Genomic DNA, 21,440 nt, shown 5'->3' with positions numbered 1-21,440 from the left:
AACTGTGCACTAAGAACGTTGTAGGAGTCATGGCGAAATGATGTAACACTTTTACCTGTACAGCTTGATCAAGGACTCTTAGACACCACTGATCCTGTTTCTTTAACATGTTTCCAAAGTTCTTTTTGTTAAATACGTCAGCAGTTCTTAATGCACGACGATTTTCAGAACCGTATAAAAACTGTTCGAATTCGTTTAGCTCTTACTGTCAGCTATATTTGATTAGGAAATAATATGCAAAATGGTAATTTGGAAGTTTTCAATTTGACAGATTTTTACTATGTAGACTAATCTAAGTCAAAGGAGACTATTGATAAAATATTTTGCCTTTAATTTACACTTAAATATTTTTATCTGGGTTTCGAAGTATTACAATTGGATACAGTGCAGAGTTTTGAAATAAAATAATTTTTTGAGAAAAATTGATCTGAGAGAAAGGAAATTTTTAATACAATGATTATTCTCTTGAATTGTTCAGAAAATACCTAGTAGGCAGCAAATCAAGTCAAAACATAAAAATGTATATCTTCTTTACCCTTTTTTCAACTGTTCTATTTTGCTACATATTTGCATTAAATCTTTCCAAATTAACACTCTGTATAACAGGGCAATAATTTCCTTGAACATTCACTTGGATGTTAATTTAAGTGTAAATCCATTTGAAGTTTTTACAATCAAAGTCCTCTTTAATTCTAGGGTAAAAAATTCTCTATTTTTTGGTAAAAATTAAAATATTTCATAGTAGTTATTTCCAATTTTGTCTTCTAATTCTTGAGAACTTTAATTTTGCAATAAATATCTTCAAAACTTGGTGGATCTTTAACCTTGAAAGATTTTGAGGCATACGTTTTTATATATAAGGCATAAGTTTTACGTTTTTACTTACCAAATATTATAACCTAAAAAACCTAGAACAGAGGTATTAAGGGTAGATAACTCACAATAGACATTAATCTTTGAAGAAGTGGAAAGCCTGCACCGTAGAGTATTTTATACCCTCCCGCATTAAAACTAAAATTGACACAACAAAAACTTATAATAATTTAAAACATATCAGAAAAACAAAAAGCCACTTTGTATCTACTACAATCTCTTAAGTATTTAAACGTAACCTTAAAGCTTTTGCAAAATGTTGATTTTCAGTTAAAACAGTATATTTTGTAATAATATTTCAGACAATAATGGTCCTGGAAAAAAGAACCCCGCTAACACATAATGAAAGGGAAAGATATTAAGATTATGCACGTCAGCTACTACATTTTGTTTCTCTTTGTTTTCCAACCAATAAGATGTTATCAATTTTTGCTATTTTTATAGCAAAACCTAAAATATTTTTTCTATATTATAATATGATAAAAAGAGGTTGACTAAAGCTTGAATATATAACATAACTATATTTGATATAGTGAAACTATTAGAGTATATAATCGGTTTTGCCTGGGAGTGGGTGTGATATTTTCTTCAAATACACTGGAAATATTGAGAAAGAAGCTCACAAATTTTATTACTTTTAGTGGCTTCTTGGCTATTATAGGTCATTTTGTTGGGTATCGATATTACAATTTTTATTATTATTAACGAAAGACTGCAGTTATATCAATGTACTATTTATAATCAACTTTAATACTATTTTTTAAACGCCTTCTTAAGTGGGAAAAATTATTATAATCATTTAAGTTTTTGTATATTTTTCATTTTTTATGAATTTTTGTCTTTTTCTTTGACCAATTTAATCGAATTTCTTGAAAAATTCGATTAAATTTCTTGGATATTGGATATTTCGATTTGTTTACATAAACTTTTGGAATGTATATATCAATAATAATATATATTCATAAAACATTTCAACATTAGCATCGACATTGCCAGCCCTATAAAATATCATTCTAGTTGTGCTTTAGCAATCTATTATTTGTGGCAGTATAAATAGTTTCTAGGAATTTTATTTTCCTATAAGAATTACTTACAAGATTTCTAACTGGATTTAAGTTTATTGTAATGTCTTATGGCAAGGTCTTCAGTTACAAATGGAATAATACACTTATAAACTTAATTTTATGCGATAAGAACACTACTAGGTCCAGAATCTTGTTGTTATGATTTCTGACATAATTAAACTGCTTAAGATTATTAAGATATACAAAATCGACAAAATGTTGACTAATGGGATCAGAGAAATTCGAGGGAGCCAAATCATTTCCATTATGTCTTTGAATCCAGTTGATATTAGATAAATTAAAATCTCCTAGTATTTATAGTACTTTTGGCAAAATTTTTCGATCTATCTTACTTAATATGTCGTAAATTAGCGTTTTTCCAACTAATAAGCAAAATATAAAAATAAAATCCCTTTGTTATAGCTTCGGTTCAAGTTGTAAAAAAGGTTATTTTTAGATCATATTTTTTATTTCTGTTGCAAAATATTTAAAATAAAGCAAATATAAAGAAAGTTACAATACATACATATGAAACAAAACGAAAAAAAACATTAGGAAAAACCAAATGAAAGTTAAGGATTATTAATATAGGGTGCGTCATAATTATTGTCTTCCTGTTTTTAAGGCTTGATAAAAGAAATGTTATTTGAAATACAAAGATTTTATTTTTTTATTTTAAAAGTACAACTAAAACATTTTTATCCTATGTGGTTTTGAAGAGAATATCTGGCAAGTGCCGTCCACCATTATCGAAGCACTGGTGCAAGCGACTTCTGAAGTTTCGCATAACTCTTGCAAGCATTTCTTGGGGTATTCTGCGAATTTCCAGGCGGATTGCATCGTTGGACGATGTTTGAAGACTTCAGCTTTCAGGTAACCCCGCAGAAAGAAGTCGCAGGGCGTTAGGTCGGGCGAGCGTGCAGGCCAAGAAATATCGCCTCGTCCGGAATAACGAAATAACGTCCGGGGAACATTTCTCTCAATACTTGCATTGAAGCTCGAGATGTGTGAGCGGTTGCCCCATCTTGCTGAAACCAGGCATCTTGCTCATTGACTCCTGCAAAGGCTGGGGCGAAAAAATTGTGAATCATCGCTATATAGCGTTCCGAATTGACAGTAACAGCGTGATTTTCTTCTTCAAAGAAGTAATTAGGCCGAATATCCCCATTTCAGACATGGCGCACCAAACTGTCACTATCTCACTATGTAGAGGCTTCTCGTGTATCTCTCACGGATTATCAGCGGCCCAATACCGAAAGTTTTGCTTGTTTACCCAGCCAGACAAGTAAAAATGTGCATCGTCACTAAAAAAAACTGAGGTAAATTTTGAAGCATAATTTCACATGCAGCACGTCGATTGTTTCAATCACGTTCTGATAATTTCTGTGCCAGAACCATCTTGTATGGATGAAAACGAAGATCCTTGTGAAGAATTCTTCGCACAGTGCGGTCAAATAAACGAAGGGCAGCTGCGTGTCTCCGTGCAGAACGTCTAGGTGACCGTAAAAATGAGCGTCTCACAGTCTCGATGTTTTCGGGTGTCCGAGCTGTCCGTGGCCGTCCACCTCCTTTTTTGATAACAGATCCAGTTTCTCTGAAGTTGACCCACAACACAATTGATTTTCGGTCCGGGACTCCTTCATTTCGCGGAATTTGGAACTTTATCCGGAACGCTCGTTGCGCAGCAATAACTGACCGATTTTCGCTGAGGTACACTTCCACGGCGAATGCGCGCTGTGCATTGGTCCACGTGATGCTTCAGACTAAAACATGTTTAAACAAAACTGTTTCCCATACGGCTCTTAGTGGCGGTACCCCCACTATTTTGCGACTCCGCACGGCATTACGAGGGAAGGTTAAAAATAGTGAGACAGTTATGCCGCACCCTGTACATAGACTTAACACACAAATATTGAGCGTAAAACTTCCAAAGCCTTTTTACTATATTTAGAGGAAATATAACACAACTTTCTAATACATTTTTTAAAAGGCTCTGGTGCCAAACCTGTACCTGGTTGTACTTTGACGTTTCAGCTTTTTGGGATTGTCATTTTTTTCCAATACGGACCTGTATTTTCCTAAATAAATACTGCATAATACGTTTTAATTCAAAGCATTCATCTTTAGAATAATTTCAATATATTTACCTCATTACACTGCAGAATTAAAGTTCGGGGCGGTATTAATACCTAAGCAGTAGTTTTGCCTGAAGATCAATAAGTTTAAATTTATCAAATTATTTTGTAAAAAAATATGCAGATTTTTATAAGAAAAAAATAGTTGATGATTTCAGTGAACCTAAACGACGAATTAAAAAAAAAACTTATGCTAGATTTTCCTGTAAAAATAAAATTAGGAACCAATTTCTGACATAATTAGACTGCTTAAGATTATTAAGAAATACAAAATCGACAAAATGTTGACTAATGGGATCAGAGAAATTAGTGAAGCAAATCATTTCCATTATGCCTTTGAATCCAGTTGATATTAAATAAATTACAATCTCATAGTAGCATGAAGCTATTATTTTAATTCTTGGCAATAATATTTTCGTACAAAAAGCAATGTAATTCTGATAATGAGTTTCTCAGCTCCCTCCAACGTCACCATAGCCAACATGTCCTCATTACATAACTGGTATTACACCACTTTGGCAGACCTAAAAATATCACAAATATTTTTAATATTTGTGATAATAACTTACAATAACTTCTCCACCTCCGTCTATCTTACCACTCACAGATGTGAGCACTACAGGCTTTAACCATGATTCAGTTGCACAGATTCACTAATGTGACGAGGCATATACAGATTGATAGAAGTTAGCACATTTAGATCCTAATCCCTTAGTATTCTGATAAAAAAAAAACAAAAAAAATCACTCTCAACGCTGTATTAACCAAAAAATAGTTTAAATCAGATTGTAAAAAGTTAAATTAATCTTGAAGTTTAGATAAGATAAGACCGACTTACTATTTCAGTCAAAGTACATGTCTTTCCCGCAGGTGAATGGTAGATTTGTTAAAAAGAATGGTATATTTTAGTCATGTAAAAACTTTGTTTAAACTATTAACCTGTTGAGAACACGTCTATACACTTCGCTTGACTATACAGAACATAATTGGCTTCAAAGTCACAAAATGTTTGCAAAATTGTTGCTTAATTTTTCTTTTGATCAACACCACAATCTGTAAATAATAATAATGATTCTTATATCATCTACTAGTGACACTAGTGCAAAATGTGCTTAAGAAAGTCCAATATTTAATCACTATTTCCATTTTGCAGCGGCGGGAATTAAGTCAAGAAACATGAAGCGAAAATTCTTGGGAGACATGGGAGGTCCCGGTAAAAAAAGTAGAGGACTAGATCTGGCAACACCAAAACTGCCTCCACATGGATATCCGTTAGACCATCCGTTTAACAAAGACGGTTACCGTTATTTGTTGGCCGAACCGGATCCGCACGCTCCATTCAGACAGGTTTTTATTTATTAGATCGTTTTTTTGTTTATAATATACAGGGTGTTCCTTAAAGACGTGCTAATATTTAAGGGTATGATTCCTGGACCCATTTTAAGAAAAAAAGTTTCTATGAACATATGTCCTAAACGTCTTAACTTTTGAGATACAGGGTGTTAAAGTTTTCAAAAAAAAATAAGATTTTTATTACTAACTTATGATCCCTACAGGTTTCCTATTGATTATTTTTAGTGAAAAAAATACTACGCCATTGCTTTTTCTTAAAATGAAAATTATTTCTAAAATCCTCAATCACTTTTTAGCAAATTTGACCTCTAAAAAAATAAAAACAATTTTACTTCCCTAAAAATCTGATGCGGTGTGAAAATGTTTGTTCGTCGACTGCAAGCAAATTAAGGGATCGGATTTATTACAAGAAGTATGAAAAGTAAAAAAATTTAAATAATGTAAGAAATACTCGTTTTGTGTTGTTAACGCGTTTAAAAAGTAAATGGGAGTAAAAAAGTGCCGTAACGCGTCTTTATTTAACGCAAATAAAGTCGCGGAGTCGCCTTTTTTATTGTTTCTTATTGCTGTGATTTTAAATGTCAATTTGTTAAAAACGTTTATTTGATTTTTAACTATTTATTGAAGTTATTTCGTTTCCTTGCTATTTTTCTGAATATCAGTAATGGCAAATTATACCGATGAAGAAATAGCAGCAATGCATTTCGTATGTGGCCTCGCCGATGGTAACGCAACAGAAGCCAGACGTACAGTTATGGTCATATAAATAGCACACTTTTCTAAATTGCGATAAAAAATATTAAATACCATTTTCTATTTTTTTTATAATATATTTAGCTTAGATGTTCTATAAAGAGTTGTATTTAATTAAAATTAAAAGAGTATTTTAAATATATAAGAAACATAACAAAAAAACTAAAGAAATGCTGGCCATTTAAATAGCACACTTAAAAAATATTTACTTTCACCAAAACCAATTTAATGTTTTGTTGGGAACCCTTATTTTTTATAACTTCACTTAATCGCTTGGGTATTGACTCCGCCAATTTTGCACGCACGCTTGCCAGAATACTGTTCCAAGCCTCTTGAAAGTTTTGCCATAGTTCATCCAGATTTGAGGGATTTAATACCTTAATTTTGGTTTTAACGTGATCCCACAAAGTTTTCAGAGGGTTCAGGTCTGGGCTTTGTGGCGGCCATTCCAAAACATCTACCACATTTTTAGTAAACCATCGTTTTATTGATTTTGCAGAATGTTTTGGATCATTATCGTGCATGCACTTACATGTAATTGGCATAAAATGCTCCATGTATGGTTCCATAACATTCTGCAAAATCTCCCTATACTTGTATTGGTCCATTATTCCCTCTATACGATGAATAGGTCCAACACCATGCCATGACATTGCCCCCCATATCATAATTGAGTGTACCTAGGGTTTAAGGCACGATTGGGAGGACGTCTAACATAGCATTTTCCATCATTTCCAAATCTATTAATCTTGGTTTCATCGCTCCATAATATGGTTTTCCAAAAATTAATGTCCTTATTTATATGTTGTTTAGCAAATGCCAATCTTTTTTTAATATTTCTTTTTGAAACAAGTGGTTTTTTCCTAGCTACACAACCTTTGAGATCTTTTTCACATAATCTTCTTCTTATTGTTCTTGCAGAAATATTGACGCCATATTGGTCTGCTATTTCACGTTTTATTTGGGCGGAACTTAAAAATGGATTACCCTTGCTTATTCTAATAATAATTTTATCCATGTTATACGTGGTTTTTCGAGGCCTTGTTAATCTTTTCTTGGTCATTGTGCTTTGACTGGTCTCATAGAGAGCCAGAGCATTATAAACCATTTTCCTAGAGCAATTTAAATATTTTGCTATAGCAGAAATAGAAAAGCCTTGATTTTTCTTTTCTATAATAAGAGCTCTCCTCTCTGGTCCACAATGTTTCTTTCTACCCACTAAAAACAAAACTACTCTTGACAATATTCAAAAATTTAAAAGTTAAAATAATACTTACTAATTAACACTCGATATATTTAATAAGAATGAAAGGTGTGCTATTTATGTGTCTAGCCTTAAAACGTTAATATTGGAATGAAATTCTGTATGTGCATATATTTTTAAAATAAACATAAAGTCTTGCATATTAGGAGGAGATTAACTGCTTAAATATTTTCTTATCAGTCAGGAATTTGTTTTTTGTAAGTAATATATGAAAAGGCTAAGTGTGCTATTTGTGTGACCACAACTGTATTTATCAGGAGAGGTATCCAAATTGTGTCCTACCAGATAGCCGTATCTTTTTTTTTTTAAATATTCATCGTTGACTTAGGGAGTTGATAGGGAAACTGGTTGTTTCAAGAAAGGTACTGCGGAAGGTAGATTTCGAACCATCAGAACTCCTGAAATTGAGAACGCGGTGCTACAAGCAATCGAAGAACACCCTGAGAAGAGTACGAGGAAGATCGCTAGAACTCTGCATATCTGTCATCAAATTGTTTGGCGCATTTTGGTTGATTTTTTATTATACCCATACCATATTTTAAGAGTACAGGCATTACTTCCCGGAGGTTTTCCGCAGAGAGTGAACTTCTGTCAGTGGTATCTCCAGAATATTATACTAAATCCGCAGTTTGCGACACAGATTTTGTTTACATCACAACAGTCATTTGTGGGCAGAAGAAAACCCCTATGCCATAACGGAAACCCATTTTCAATGTCAATTTTCGGTTAATGTTTGGGCAGGAATTATTGATGATTACCTAATAGGCCAATTTTTTCTACCAGGGCGCCTTGATGGTCGGTCATTGTTACAGTTTCTCGAAAAAGAACTGCTTGGGCTTCTTGAAGATGTGCCACTTCTGTTAAGAAATCGAATATGGAACATGCACGATGGTGCCCCTGTTCATTTTAGTTTAATTGTCCGAAACCACTTAAATACCATTTATCCGAATCGATCGGATCGGTCGCGGAGGACCACAACAATGTCCAGCAAGATCCCCCGATCTCAATAGCTTAGATTTCTTTTTATGGGGGCACCTTAAGACTCTAGTTCATAAAACTCCCTTAAATACTCTAGAGGATTTAAGAGACCGAATAGTTGCATCGTGTGAAACTATACGAAATACGCCGGAAATATTTGAACGTGTGCGTAATTCCATGCGTAGACAAGCGGAAGCATGCCTACTTAATGAAGGTGGCAATTTTCAACAATTTTTGTAATCAGCGTAATTAAGATAAAATACATTTGAGCTGTTCATTTAAGCTTAGTTTCATAAAATTAAGTAAAACTCGTTTTTTTTGCACTTAAAAGCCTGTTGTTTTCAAAGTAAAATTAGGTAGGTATTTCTGAACTAATGCCAAATGATATTAATCATACTCAATAGCTCAACAAAGAAAAAAAACATTTAATGGTATTTAACGCCAACAACTTACTTTTTAAGTCAACAGCTATTGCCATAATCGTTGTTTATGTATAAAAACGTCATTTATTCATGCATAACTAGATAAAGAAAAATTTGACATTTAAAATCACAGCTCGTTGCCCATAGCAACGAGCAATAAGAAACATGAACGAATTGGCTAAAAAGTGATCGAGGATTTTAAAAATAATTTTTATTTTTAGAGGAAGCAGTGGCGTAGTATTTTTTCACTTAAAATATTCAATAGAAGACTTGTAGGGACGCCTTTGGCAGAGAAAATATTTTTTTGAACATGAAAAAATGCGTCTTGATGCATAGAATACATGTACCAAATTTTATAAAAATTTCTACAATATTGTTTAAGTTATTATCAACAAACTTTTGGATTTTTTTGGAAACTTTAACACCCTGTATCTCAAAAGTTAAAACGTTTAGTTCATATGTTCATAGGAACTGTTTTTGTGGGTCCAGGAATCACCCCCTTAAATATTAGCACGTCTTTAAGGAACACCCTGTATATTTATTTATTTAAAATAATTCTTAAACGATTTTTAGGAATTCGATGAAAGCTCTGATTGGGCAGGAAAACCGATCCCCGGCTGGTTATATCGCACATCCATACCCAGTACTGTATTACTTGCTCTTCACGATAGGGCACCACAGCTGAAAATATCCGAAGATCGATTGGCTATTACAGGGGAAAAAGGATATTCTACCATCAGAGCTACACATTGTAAGATATAAACCTTTTACTAAAAGTAAAACGTACATTATTAAAAGATACCATTAAGTTTATGTAGATATACCTATACGGACTATCGCTATTTCCGAAACTATAGGAGATACGAGGGCGGTTAAATTAGAAAAAAGTTGCCAATTTTGATGCTTATTCTAAATCCTTTTACAGCGTTGCAAAATATTTTTTAGTTCGTGAGTTACAGGGTGATTATAAAAAAAAACAAATTTTATTTTAATTATTATTTCCAAAATTAATGATTTTAGAAACCTACTCCTAATTACAAAGTTTTACAATTTTTTGTGCTCTACAAAAAATCACCTTTAATTTTTTTTATGACATTTAGTATCTTGGCAAAGGCAATCAACTTCTTTTTTTTAAATACGGACCTGCGTTTTTTATAACTTATTTTAAAAGCATTTTTTATTCCCTTTAAAATGAGGTATCTCATTAATTCGACGTAATAATAACCATCATCAGAAATTTTTCCTTAATGCGGGCCTGATTTTTTCAAAATTGTAAATGAATTACTTATTAATACAGTAAAAAGTTTATCTTTTTGGTTGTTATTTAAAAATATTTATAAACGCTAAAATAATATAAAAGTGTTAATATTAATAATAATTCAATTTTAAATACAAAATTACTTGGTTTTTTAACCTTTAAAGAGTGTACAATTTGTTTAGCTGTCATCAATATATTTATTCAATAATCATCTGCTAAATAACATTATTGCTTTTAAATGTTAAACATCAATATTAAAAGGAGGTAATTAAGAAAAAATAAATATTACAACAATGATCTGACTAACTTTGTAATAAATTTACTTTTATTAAACAATATAATAATGAACAAAAATAAATCCAGAACTTGTACAAAACTGTACCTAATTATAAAATAAATTGTTATTAATCTAAATGTTCGAAATGACCGCCATTATTTTGTTAGCATTTGCGCGCATTGGTATTAATTTTTTTTCATGTTGAATGAATTGAAATTTTATTTGACGTTTCTCTTATTTTTAAACTAAGGTCCTCTAAATTTTAAGGCGTAGTTTGATAAACCTGGTTCTTAATAAAATCCCATATGGACAAATCCATGGGTGTTATATCGGGCGATCTTGCGGGCCAATTTATAGGACCGTCATTACCAATCCAACAAATATTAACATGAATAAAAACTGGCGCGAAAGCTTGAAGACTTCTGTCAAAAATATTATTTTTGTTTGGTAACCATGACACCGCAGACTTCATCTACTGTTACAGCCAACTAAATTGAACGGATAATATCAATAAGTATTATAATTTAAAACTACATTATTTTAATATTTAGGTTAGGGTTCATCAGGTTTAACACAAATAACCACTTTAATAAGCTTAGGCTTTTAATTAATTCAATTTTAAATCATGAGGAAAAGAATAAACATTTAAAAGTATTTAAGTTTTTAGCAATTAAATAAGTCAAAGCCGCACAACGAAAAATTCCTGATGATGATTATTAATATGTTGAAACATATGAATGAGATACATCATTTTAAAGGGAATAAAAAATTCTTTCAAAATAAGTTATAAAAAATGCAGGTCCGTATTTAAAAAAAAAGTTGATAGCCGTTGCCAAGATATCAAATGTCATAAAAAAAAATAAAGGTGAAGTTTGGTAGCGCACAAAAAATTGTAAAACTTTGTAATTAAAAGTAATTTTCTAAAATCAATAGTTTTGGAAATAATAATTAAAATAAAATTTGACGTTCTTTGTAAATCCTCCTGTAACTCACGAACTCAAAAACATTTTGCAACGCTGTAAAAGGATTTAGGAAAAGCATCAAAATTGGCAGTTTTTTTCTAATTTAACTGCCCTCGTGTCTCCTATAGTTTTGAAAATAACAATAGTCACACATAGCAAATAGGACACCCTGTATGGGAAAGAAGAAGCCATGTGTTCTTAAATATGTTTTATTTTAGTTGTTACAAGAGGTTGTTGGTACTGGGAAGCAACCATAGAAGAAATGCCCGAAGGCTCAGCTACAAGAATAGGATGGGGTCAGGATTACGCTAACTTACAAGCCCCTTTGGGTTATGATAAGTTCGGATATTCGTGGAGATCAAAGAAAGGTACCAAATTCCATGAGTCTCATGGAAAAACATATGGAAAGGGGTATGGAGAGGGCGATACCGTTGGATTTATGATCGTTTTGCCACAGAATAATTCTACTAAATTTGTGCCTAATACATTTAAGGATAGGGTAAGTAATTTACTTATTAGTAGTAATAACTTAAACCAAATCTATTTACACTATATTCACAGCTAAAGCTTATTTTTTTATATATAAAAACTGAAAAAATTTGTTGGTTCTCTGGAGTATGGAAACATTCTTTTTTAATAAATTTAGCCGATATATGGCTATTTATTAATTGATTTTAAATTATGCAAATATTTCTAATTGATCCTTATGACATTTATAATACTGTTGGCAAAATTTTTCGATCTATCTTACTTAATCTTGGGTAAATTTACCTTTATCTAACTAATAAACAGATTATAAAAATAAAATCCCTTTATTGTAACTTCGTTTCAAGTTGTAAGAAAAGTGATTTTCAGATGATATTTAGAAATGTATTTCTGTTACAAAATATTTGAACTAACGCAAATATAAAAATAGTTACAGTCTAATACATGTGAAACAAAACAAAAAAAAAACATTAAGAAAAAACCAGATGAAAGTTAAGGATTATTAATACATAGGCTTAACACACAATTATTGAGCGTAAAACTTCCAAAGACTTTTTACTATATTTAAATATTTAGAGGAAATATAAGACATTTTTTAAAAGGCTCTGGTGCCAAACCTGTACCTGGTTGTACTTTGACGTTTCAGCTTTTTGGGATTGTCATTTTTTTTCAATACGGACCTGTATTTTCCTAAATAAATACTGCATAATACGTTTTAATTCAAAGCATTCATCTTTAGAATAATTCCAATATATGTTACCTTATTACATTGCAGAATTAAAGTTTGAGGCGGTATTAATACCTAAGCAGTAGTTTTGCCTGAAGATCAATAAGTTTAAATTTATTAAATTATTTTGTAAACAAATATGCAGGTTTTTATAAGAAAAAAATAGTTGATGGTCTCAGTGAACCTAAACGACGAATTAAAAAAAAAACTTATGGTAGATTTTCCTGTAAAAATAAAATTAGGAAACGATAAATAAGAAAACGGCAAGGTTTTGTATTATTATGGATAGTCCTTTTATAAGGATTTTTTGCCGATTTTGTGATCTTTCTAAATTTGTAAAAATGATTAAAGCCGGTTTTAATGCAAAACGTTTTTTGAGGACATTTTGAAGCTTAAAATTTTAGAATTAAAAAAAATCGTGGTTTCAATGAGGAAATTCGGATAAATCTTAAAAATCGCGGTTATGGTTAACTCATAACTGGGTTTATTGGAGTAACTATTAAAAAAAAGTAATTATGAAAAAAAATAACGAAAAAAATAACTATGTAATTTATTCTTCTACCAGAAATTGCGTAAACAAACACTTAGTTACTCAAAAAATTAACACAAATTTGAACAAGAGATCTTTAAACTATCTTGCACCAAAACTTTCTAATTTAATGCCAAACAACATCAAGAGTGTTTATAGGTTCAAAACATTTAAAAAATCATGTAAAAACTTAATTTTCGAAAATAGAACAAAACTTAAAGAACTCTTCATTTAGGTTAGATTTTACTTGAAAGTGAGTTAGGATTGGGGGTAGGATAATGTGTATTCATTTGTATGTTTTGTTATTGTGGCTCTTTATTTTTGTAATGGTTAGGGTATACTTCATAAATTTTTTTTTCGTAAAAACAGGAGCAAATGCAGATATTCGCTTATCTAGGTGCATAATTTTGTATGTCTAAGTTACGTATTATATTTATGTATGTGGATATATGAAGTAAAGTAAATAAATAAATAAAACAAATGGCTTTAAAGACTAGCAGCCTAAGGGCAAGTCGATTATTTTTTTGTGACAATAATGGGGTTTCTGAATTGGGATTGTGTATCAAAGGGAAACGGGCAGAAAATTAATTTGGTATAGAAAAAAATTCACTGGGAAATATTCTTAGTAAATGGTAATTTTCTAGTATTTATTAAAAGGTATTTCTGACAATATATTTTAAAATAGATAGCAATTTGGTGAGCGAAGACGGACACTTTTTAACCATTTTAGTTGAGAACTAAATTTCGAAAATAGGCCCATTATTGAATAAAGTCTTGAAAATTATAACAAAATTGCGTTATTATATTTAGAGTAGCCTGTTCTGCGATTAATGTTCCAAGTTCTATATTTAATTTACCCAATTTTTCGTTTTCATTTTGTTGTGGTCTTAGAACATTGAAAGGCTAGAATTAGTAAACAACAACTTTGTTTGAGTTCAACAGGTGCACAGGGGTAAGGGAGGTGTTTTGTTTACAAAGATATTCATTGATTCTCTGTTGTTAACATCTAGATATACAGGGGGACGTTTAATTTTATATTTGACAAAGTTTTATCACCTCCAGCTAACCTCACTTTTATATTTTATTATCAACGTGAAGGGGAACTCCAAATTTTTTGAGATGCCTCGAAGTTTTACATTTCCATACTATTAGATACTAACTCAGGCCACTTAATCACTTTAATTTTATATTTGTTAAAAAATTGTTTTACAATTTGGGCAGTGTGCTTCGGGTCATTGTCATGCTGATATCTCCATTTTAGTGGCATATTGTCCTCTGCAAATGGAAGCATGACATTAGACAAAATCTCTAGATATTTAAATCTGTTCATTACAGCATCTATTTTATAAATCGGGCTTATGCCAAATCCAGAAAATGCACCCAAAGACATGCTTCGCAGTACCTAAGGTGTACTTAGGATCAAATCGTTTATTTTTTTGGACCTCTTACAAACAAAATACCATCCGACGAGCTTAAATTAAACGTACTTTCATCATAGATCAAAACGGTCTTCCATTTATTTGTAATCCAATCCATGTTAATTATTGTCTTTGATACTACTGAGCGATTCAGATCTAATTGTCTTTGCTCAATACTACTTCGATAATAATAATAATAATGTATTTATTTTGCTTGAGCTACAAATGGTAATACATAATATATAGATAATATAACACATTTAAAAAAAAACTTGAATTCAAATCAATAAAAATAAAAAAATACAAATAAATTGAAAAAAAAGTGTGTGCTTGTTCAAAATGGCATACATATACAGAAAACACAAAAAGTCTGACATACAGAAAATTTATAAATAAAATGTAAGCCTAAAATAAAATAGCAAAATAAAACAAAATACGAGTTAAAATTGTAAAATAAAAATAAAGTAAATACACATACAAACTACAACTACATAAATAAAGGTAAAACGAATGATAAAACAAAGTATGTACAAATAAAACTTACAGAGTCTAAAATAAATTACTAAAATAAAACAGGTACGAGTTACAATTGTAAAACTAAAATAAAATTAAAAAAATAAATACTAATATAAATACGAAACAACAACTACACAAACAAGGGTAATAAGGATAAAACAATAAAAGAAAGTATGTATAAAAAACTTAAAAATAACTAAAAATTACTGTTTAAAAATGTATAAATAAAATGAAACAACTAAAACTAAGAATAAAATGTTAAAATGTATAAAAATAAAAGAAGACATTCACACACTGATAAATTTTCTCAATAGCCTCCTAAACTGGTTTAAATTATCACAAATTTTGATTTCAGTTGGCAACTTATTAAATTCAATAAGTTCCTTGCTGAGTACAGAATTCAACATCTGACTAGTATTACATCGATCAAGGACAAAGTCTGTATTATTTCTGGTGCAGTAATTGTGGACGTCTCCAAACACTCTTATTTTATGACAGATATATGTGGGTAGTAGACGTTGTTTTAATTTAAAAATAAATACATACGCACTAAACATAATCCTTTGCCTGACAGACATCATACCTAGCACACTTAACATAATAATAACTCATCTCATTGCTCTATTTTGAATTACTTCAAACTGTTTCACCTTGTATTTAGGCAGGTTGAACAATAATGTGGAGCAAAACTGCAAATGGGGAACAGCAATGGCATTATATAGCAAGAGCTTTGTATACATTGATAAGTTTTTTCCAACTCTATTAATAAATCCAACTTTCTTGGAAAATTTCTCATGGCGTAATCTGCATGTGCGATAAAATTCAAATTTGCATCCAAAATTGTACCCAAATACTTTATTTCTTTTTCATAAAAAATACTCTCCCCACCTACACTGATCTTCACATTGTCAATATTTATTTGATTATTTTTCGATTTTTTTGTAAAAAGGCAAAATTTAGATTTACTTGTATTTAAACATAATTTGTTGACACAAAGCCAGCTTAAAATTTGGGTTAAATCACTATTTATATCAGTTACCATCTGATCAATATTGTTTCCTATTATATAAATCATTGTGTCATCTGCAAATAACACAGTGTTACATTTTTGTATAACTTTTACCATATCATTTATATATAATAAGAACAATAATGGACCCAAAACTGTTCCCTGAGGAACATCAAATTCAACATTAAGAACCTGAGAGAGACTATTCCCATACTATACACGTTGGACTCTATTACGCAAATAAGATTCAAACCAGTTCCAGACATCACCTCTAATTCCCAATTGGTTTAATTTATATAGCAGAATTTCTCTGTCTATCGTTTTGAATGCTCGTTTAAAATCTAAGAATATCGCTAAAACATATTTATTATTATCAATGGCTCTGAGAAAATTATCACATATATTAACGACAACAGACTCACACGAGTGACACTCACGAAAACCAGACTGATTTTCAATAATAATCGAGTTTCGTTACAGTAATTTAGGAGTTGCTCTTTTACACATACCTCAAGGAGCTTTTCATAGACAGATACCGTATTAATTGGTCGTAACTCACTATGGTGGATGGTATTTGGTATTTTGGGAACAGCAACAACAGTAGACAGTTTCCATGATTCCGGGAAGACTTAAGGGGAGGTTAAAGAAGTGTTAATAACATCCAAGACACGATCATTGACAGCACAAGATACTTCACACAAGACTTGCTTAGATATGCCATTTTCTCCACCTCCAACATTTTTAAAATTTTTAAGAATTTCTTTAATTTTTTCATTGTTACTTGACCAAACTTGGAAAATAGTTTACTAGGTTTAGGGGCTCTGGTACCATTATTTATTACATTTGGTGACTGTGGGATGTTGGTGACAATAATGTGTATACTTTCTAAAAAATATTTATTAAATTCTTGTGCAATGCTTGCTTCATCGCTGACTAATTTCCCGTTGAAATTGATTTGTTTGGTCAAAATATGCTTTTTACCTGGTAGTAGAGCTTTAGGATTTTTCCATAATTCTTTAGGATTGTTTTTGTTTTCGTTTATGCATTCTGCATAAAATTTTTCCCTTTCTACTCTAATTTTGTTTACAATAATATGTCTTTTAGTTTTATACTCTTTCCAAGCACCCTCATTTCTATCTAAAACGGCCCTTTTATATAAAGTATCTCTTTCTCGCATCATTTGTTTAATGTCAGACGTTATCCATTTTTTATTCGCATATTTGTGATTCTGGATAATCTGAACCTTAGGCCACATTTGGTCTACAATAATCTCAATATCAGTATTTAATTATAGGTATAGTAAAAAAACTAAAATTATAATTTAAGAGATTAATTTTCGCTGCTAGTCACGAACTGAATAAACCAGAAACTATATGAGATTTCTTTCTTTACTTATGCTTCTATAAAAACCAAAAGTATTTAAAAACGGAATACCAAAAAAAAAAGAAGCAAAAATAAGAATTCTTTTTAAATGAGATGTTAGTTTTTGTTTTGTGTTTTTTTTTTACCTTGTGTTTGTTTCTTTACCTTTTTTCATTAGTATAGTTATAGTTTTTAAAGAAAAAAGTACTATTTTATTAGTAATAATAAAGTTTTAGGGATGAGCTTATATATTACTTATATTTATGTAGTTTATTAAAATTTCTTAAGAAATAGAATTTTTGTTTTTTAATTTTTGGAATTAAGGAAGAATATAAAAATTAGTATACGTTGTATATATTTCAAAAAAGTATTAGGAGCCTACTTAAAATAAAAAAAGAAAATATTTTTTTTAATTAAAATAGGCAACTTTTCCCCAATTTAACATAGCATTACCTGTGTTGTGAGTCTTGAACTCGAGATACCCAAGGGATAAAGAAATGTTTAATATCAGTATGCAAATTGACATTATAGGTCAAACGCCTTTTCGTAAAAATCACAAAAACTACTATTTTTTACTATATCCTGAACTATTTTATTTACTGAATTTTTTAAAGCTTCACACTGTATATTTAATCTTTTTTTTGACTAAGATAAATTAGAAGCACCCAAATTTTTGACATCTAATATATCTTCTATGCTGTTTTCAGACAAATACTAAAATGTTTTTTTTTTAAATCACACTTAATTGATACTCTACATCGCTAAAGATCATCAGAACTAATTTTTACCTAAATTTTAGCCTTTAGTGAAGTTCAAGAGTCATTTATACTATGAAGAAAAGGACCACGTGCAAGAACGTCTTAAGACCTTAACACCACTATCAGGCAGTAAAATTATAAACTTCAAAAATGGGGAGTGTCAGGGCGTGGCATTTGAAAACATTTATCAAGGATCTTACTATCCCTCCCTATCTTTGCATAGAAACGTCACGGTTTCTGTCAACTTTGGGCCGACTTTTAAGCATCCACCGCCGGCAGAATATCACTGGAGACCTGTAAGTGTTACATCATTTTCCTTATTGTATATAATATATGATATAATATAGATGTATCACTCTAAAACTAAAATAACATTCAATTCAATGTAATTGTCAAATCATGGTATCAAAATATTTATTTTAAAGTATGAGGAAATCCCTACTTTTTCCATTTTCCCTTTGTTTGTATTAAAACTCCGTTTGAAACTACCAAAATCAGTAGTTTATTCAATTACGTACTAAAACAATTATTTTAGTAAGATTCTTAGCGATATTTTAGATTAAGTACTGCATAGTGTTTATTTGCAGAGGTTGTAAAGATAGTAAATCTGCTACTTTAATATTTAATAAGAAACCTATCAGCAGCATTAATAGAATGTTTTTATTAACAAAGTATATATAATAAGTTAAACAAACTATTACTTTTCTAGATGTCCGACAAGGGAGAGCAGGCAATTTGTGAGCAAACGGTAGCAGACATTCTATTTTTGACCGAAAACGAGGGAAGATTGAGGCTCGACAGTTTCGTACTTTGACACTGATTTCAGTGTTTTTAAGATTTTTAGACATTTCTGGAAAAACATCATTCCATTTCTAAAAAATAGAAAGGAAAATTACAGGAACGAGAATTTTTAATAGATGGTGTTAAAATAATCTCATAAGATTTAGGGAATGAGCCTATAATCTCTAAATCACTTGTATACTTACAGTCAGTCAAAATGAAACTCGTACATTCCTTACATTTTATTTATTTATTTGTTTGTACAAAAATAAATTTTTTACTTACATAAAAAAATAATATATCCATTTTATATGATGGCCTTTGAAAGACAAAATAAAAGTAAAAATATATTTTTCACAAAAAGAAGTTTTAAGAAAAATGAGAAAATTAAATTTACATTCGATTTTACAACTCAAAATGAAACTTGTCCACCATTAAAAATATGCAGGAAAAAAAAACATAAAAAAGAGATTAATATTTTGTTGGTAGTCCTTTATTTTTTATAACATCTGCCAAACGATTGGGCATTGATCGCACCAATTTTTCACAATATTCGGGTGATATTTTAGGCCATTCTTCTTGAATTACTACTTTTAATTGCTCTTTGTTTGAAATTTCATGGTTTCTTATAGCAACTTTCAAATGTGACCATAAGTTTTCAATGACATTAATATCTGGACTTTGCGGTGGAGTTTCAAGTACTTTTGGACAGTTATGGAGCAACCAATTCTTTACTTTTTGTGCCTTATGCTTTGGATCATTGTCCTGGTAGAATTTAAATTCGGAATTTTCGGGCGCTTGATTTTATTTACCTTACTGATCCAAGGTTTTCTTCGAGCCACTCTACTATGAATATAATTTTTTTTTAGAAAATTTCTGACTGTTTGAGGATTAACTGTTTTTCGTAAATATTTCTCAATTTCTTTTGCCAACTTCGGTGCAGATATTTTCGGGTTTTCCGTAACTTTCCTGAGGATCCAACGTTCGTCGTACGAATTAAACATTTTTCGAGGGCTTTTCCTTACTTTATTTGATATTTTATTTTCACTTTTATAACGACCCACAAATCCTTGCACGGTAGAGTGCGGCCTACAAACCATTTTGGTAATTTGTCGCAATGATTTTCCATTTTTCCAATGTTGTATAATTAATTTGCGTTCTACAACACTTGTTTGTCCACGCTGACGCCCCATATGGTAAAAGGACAAAAAATTAATTAAACTCAATTAAAACTTACATAGGAGTGTTATAGGTAACGGGTGCTCTTAATACCAAGTGCTAACTATAAATAATATTATTGTTATTGTAAAGTAAATATGATGTACGGGTTTCATTTTGACCATAACATTTTCTTATCTCTTATACTTTTTTATGCTCAGCATACATTCTTTGCATATTTTTGCTCAACAACTTTAACATTTTATGCTGATTGCAGATATATATAGTTGGAAATATTTTGCACGTTATTTGTACAGAATGTAAAAGAAACCTTAGGTGTACGAGTTTCATTTTGACTGACTGTAAGTAGAAACGAAAATGCTTAAACTGAGTCTTAATACATTATGTTGATAACATATTTCATTCAATTTAAGAACATCATCAGATCTACTGATTTAAAAATGAAAGCTAGTTGTAAAAAGTGAAAATTTTTAATGCTGCGTTATAAAGTAAATTTAATAAAGAAAACGACGCCTTGAGGCTTATATAAGATGCATGGCCTTTCTAAATTCAAGAATGACTTTAAATTAAAAGAAACTCGCATTATCAACATAATACATTTGTTTTCATTTAATCTCATGAGTTTAATTTTTTGTAAGATCAGTAAGAATTACAAAGAATTAAAGTATATAGAAATTAATTTAGCTTTGTAAAAACATCTTGTCCCAAGTTTTAATTATTGAAACATTTAGGATGAATGAATAAAGACAAGGTCTTTGAGAAATTATATTTTTAAGGCATTTATACCAGCGCTTCTATATAAGGAAAAATATCATAATAATTTTTTCTGATATTTAACATATAGATAAAAGTTAGTAGAACCGAACTTTTTATTTCTAAAATTTTTGTTATTTTTATTCTGCTTTATGTATGAACATCTTTTTATTTATGTGTGCTTCCTTAAAACGCCAAGTATAATTTATGACTTGGAACCAATGTATAATTTTTTAATATTATAATTTTAAATTTAATTACCTGATTTTCCTTCATTCCCTTCTTCATTTTACCTTCCTAGACATTTGTCATAATTTGATATCAAAGTTGAATATAATATGAAGAAACTTATTTTTTACGACAAATTAGGATTTATGCAATTTCTATGTATCTAGGATCATTTTCCGATACACAATTTTTACAAATCTTTAAATATTTGCCATTGGCCTTTATTGACAGACTTTGAACCGAATATTCTTGAGAAAAAAAACCGTACAGCACTCCAAGGCGCAATTTTGAATTTACTTATTTATTATCTAGAGAAAAATAATGCATAATTTTAATATAAGATTTTAAGTGATAAA

General features: G+C 30.4%; 1 protein-coding gene across 5 annotated transcripts in view; it reads left to right on the top strand.

Moving 5' to 3' along the window:
* LOC126743369 (set1/Ash2 histone methyltransferase complex subunit ASH2) overlaps positions 1–21,113 on the top strand; it is a 41,896-nt gene extending 20,783 nt beyond the window's left edge. For all 5 annotated transcript variants that reach the window (XM_050450791.1, XM_050451535.1, XM_050452958.1 and 2 more), the window contains 5 exons: positions 5,226–5,419; positions 9,416–9,593; positions 11,558–11,838; positions 18,186–18,440; positions 18,854–21,113. In XM_050450791.1, coding sequence (XP_050306748.1) covers positions 5,226–5,419; positions 9,416–9,593; positions 11,558–11,838; positions 18,186–18,440; positions 18,854–18,958 — 1,013 coding nt within the window. In that variant the 3' untranslated portion in view covers positions 18,959–21,113. The remainder of the gene's footprint in view (positions 1–5,225; positions 5,420–9,415; positions 9,594–11,557; positions 11,839–18,185; positions 18,441–18,853) is intronic.
* The last annotated feature ends 327 nt before the right edge of the window (positions 21,114–21,440 follow it).

Source organism: Anthonomus grandis, chromosome 1 (genome assembly GCF_022605725.1).
Source record: "Anthonomus grandis grandis chromosome 1, icAntGran1.3, whole genome shotgun sequence".
Lineage (NCBI taxonomy): Eukaryota > Metazoa > Arthropoda > Insecta > Coleoptera > Curculionidae > Anthonomus > Anthonomus grandis.
The sequence above is the reverse complement of the archived record's forward strand: the minus strand, read 5'-3'. Positions and strand labels throughout refer to the sequence as shown.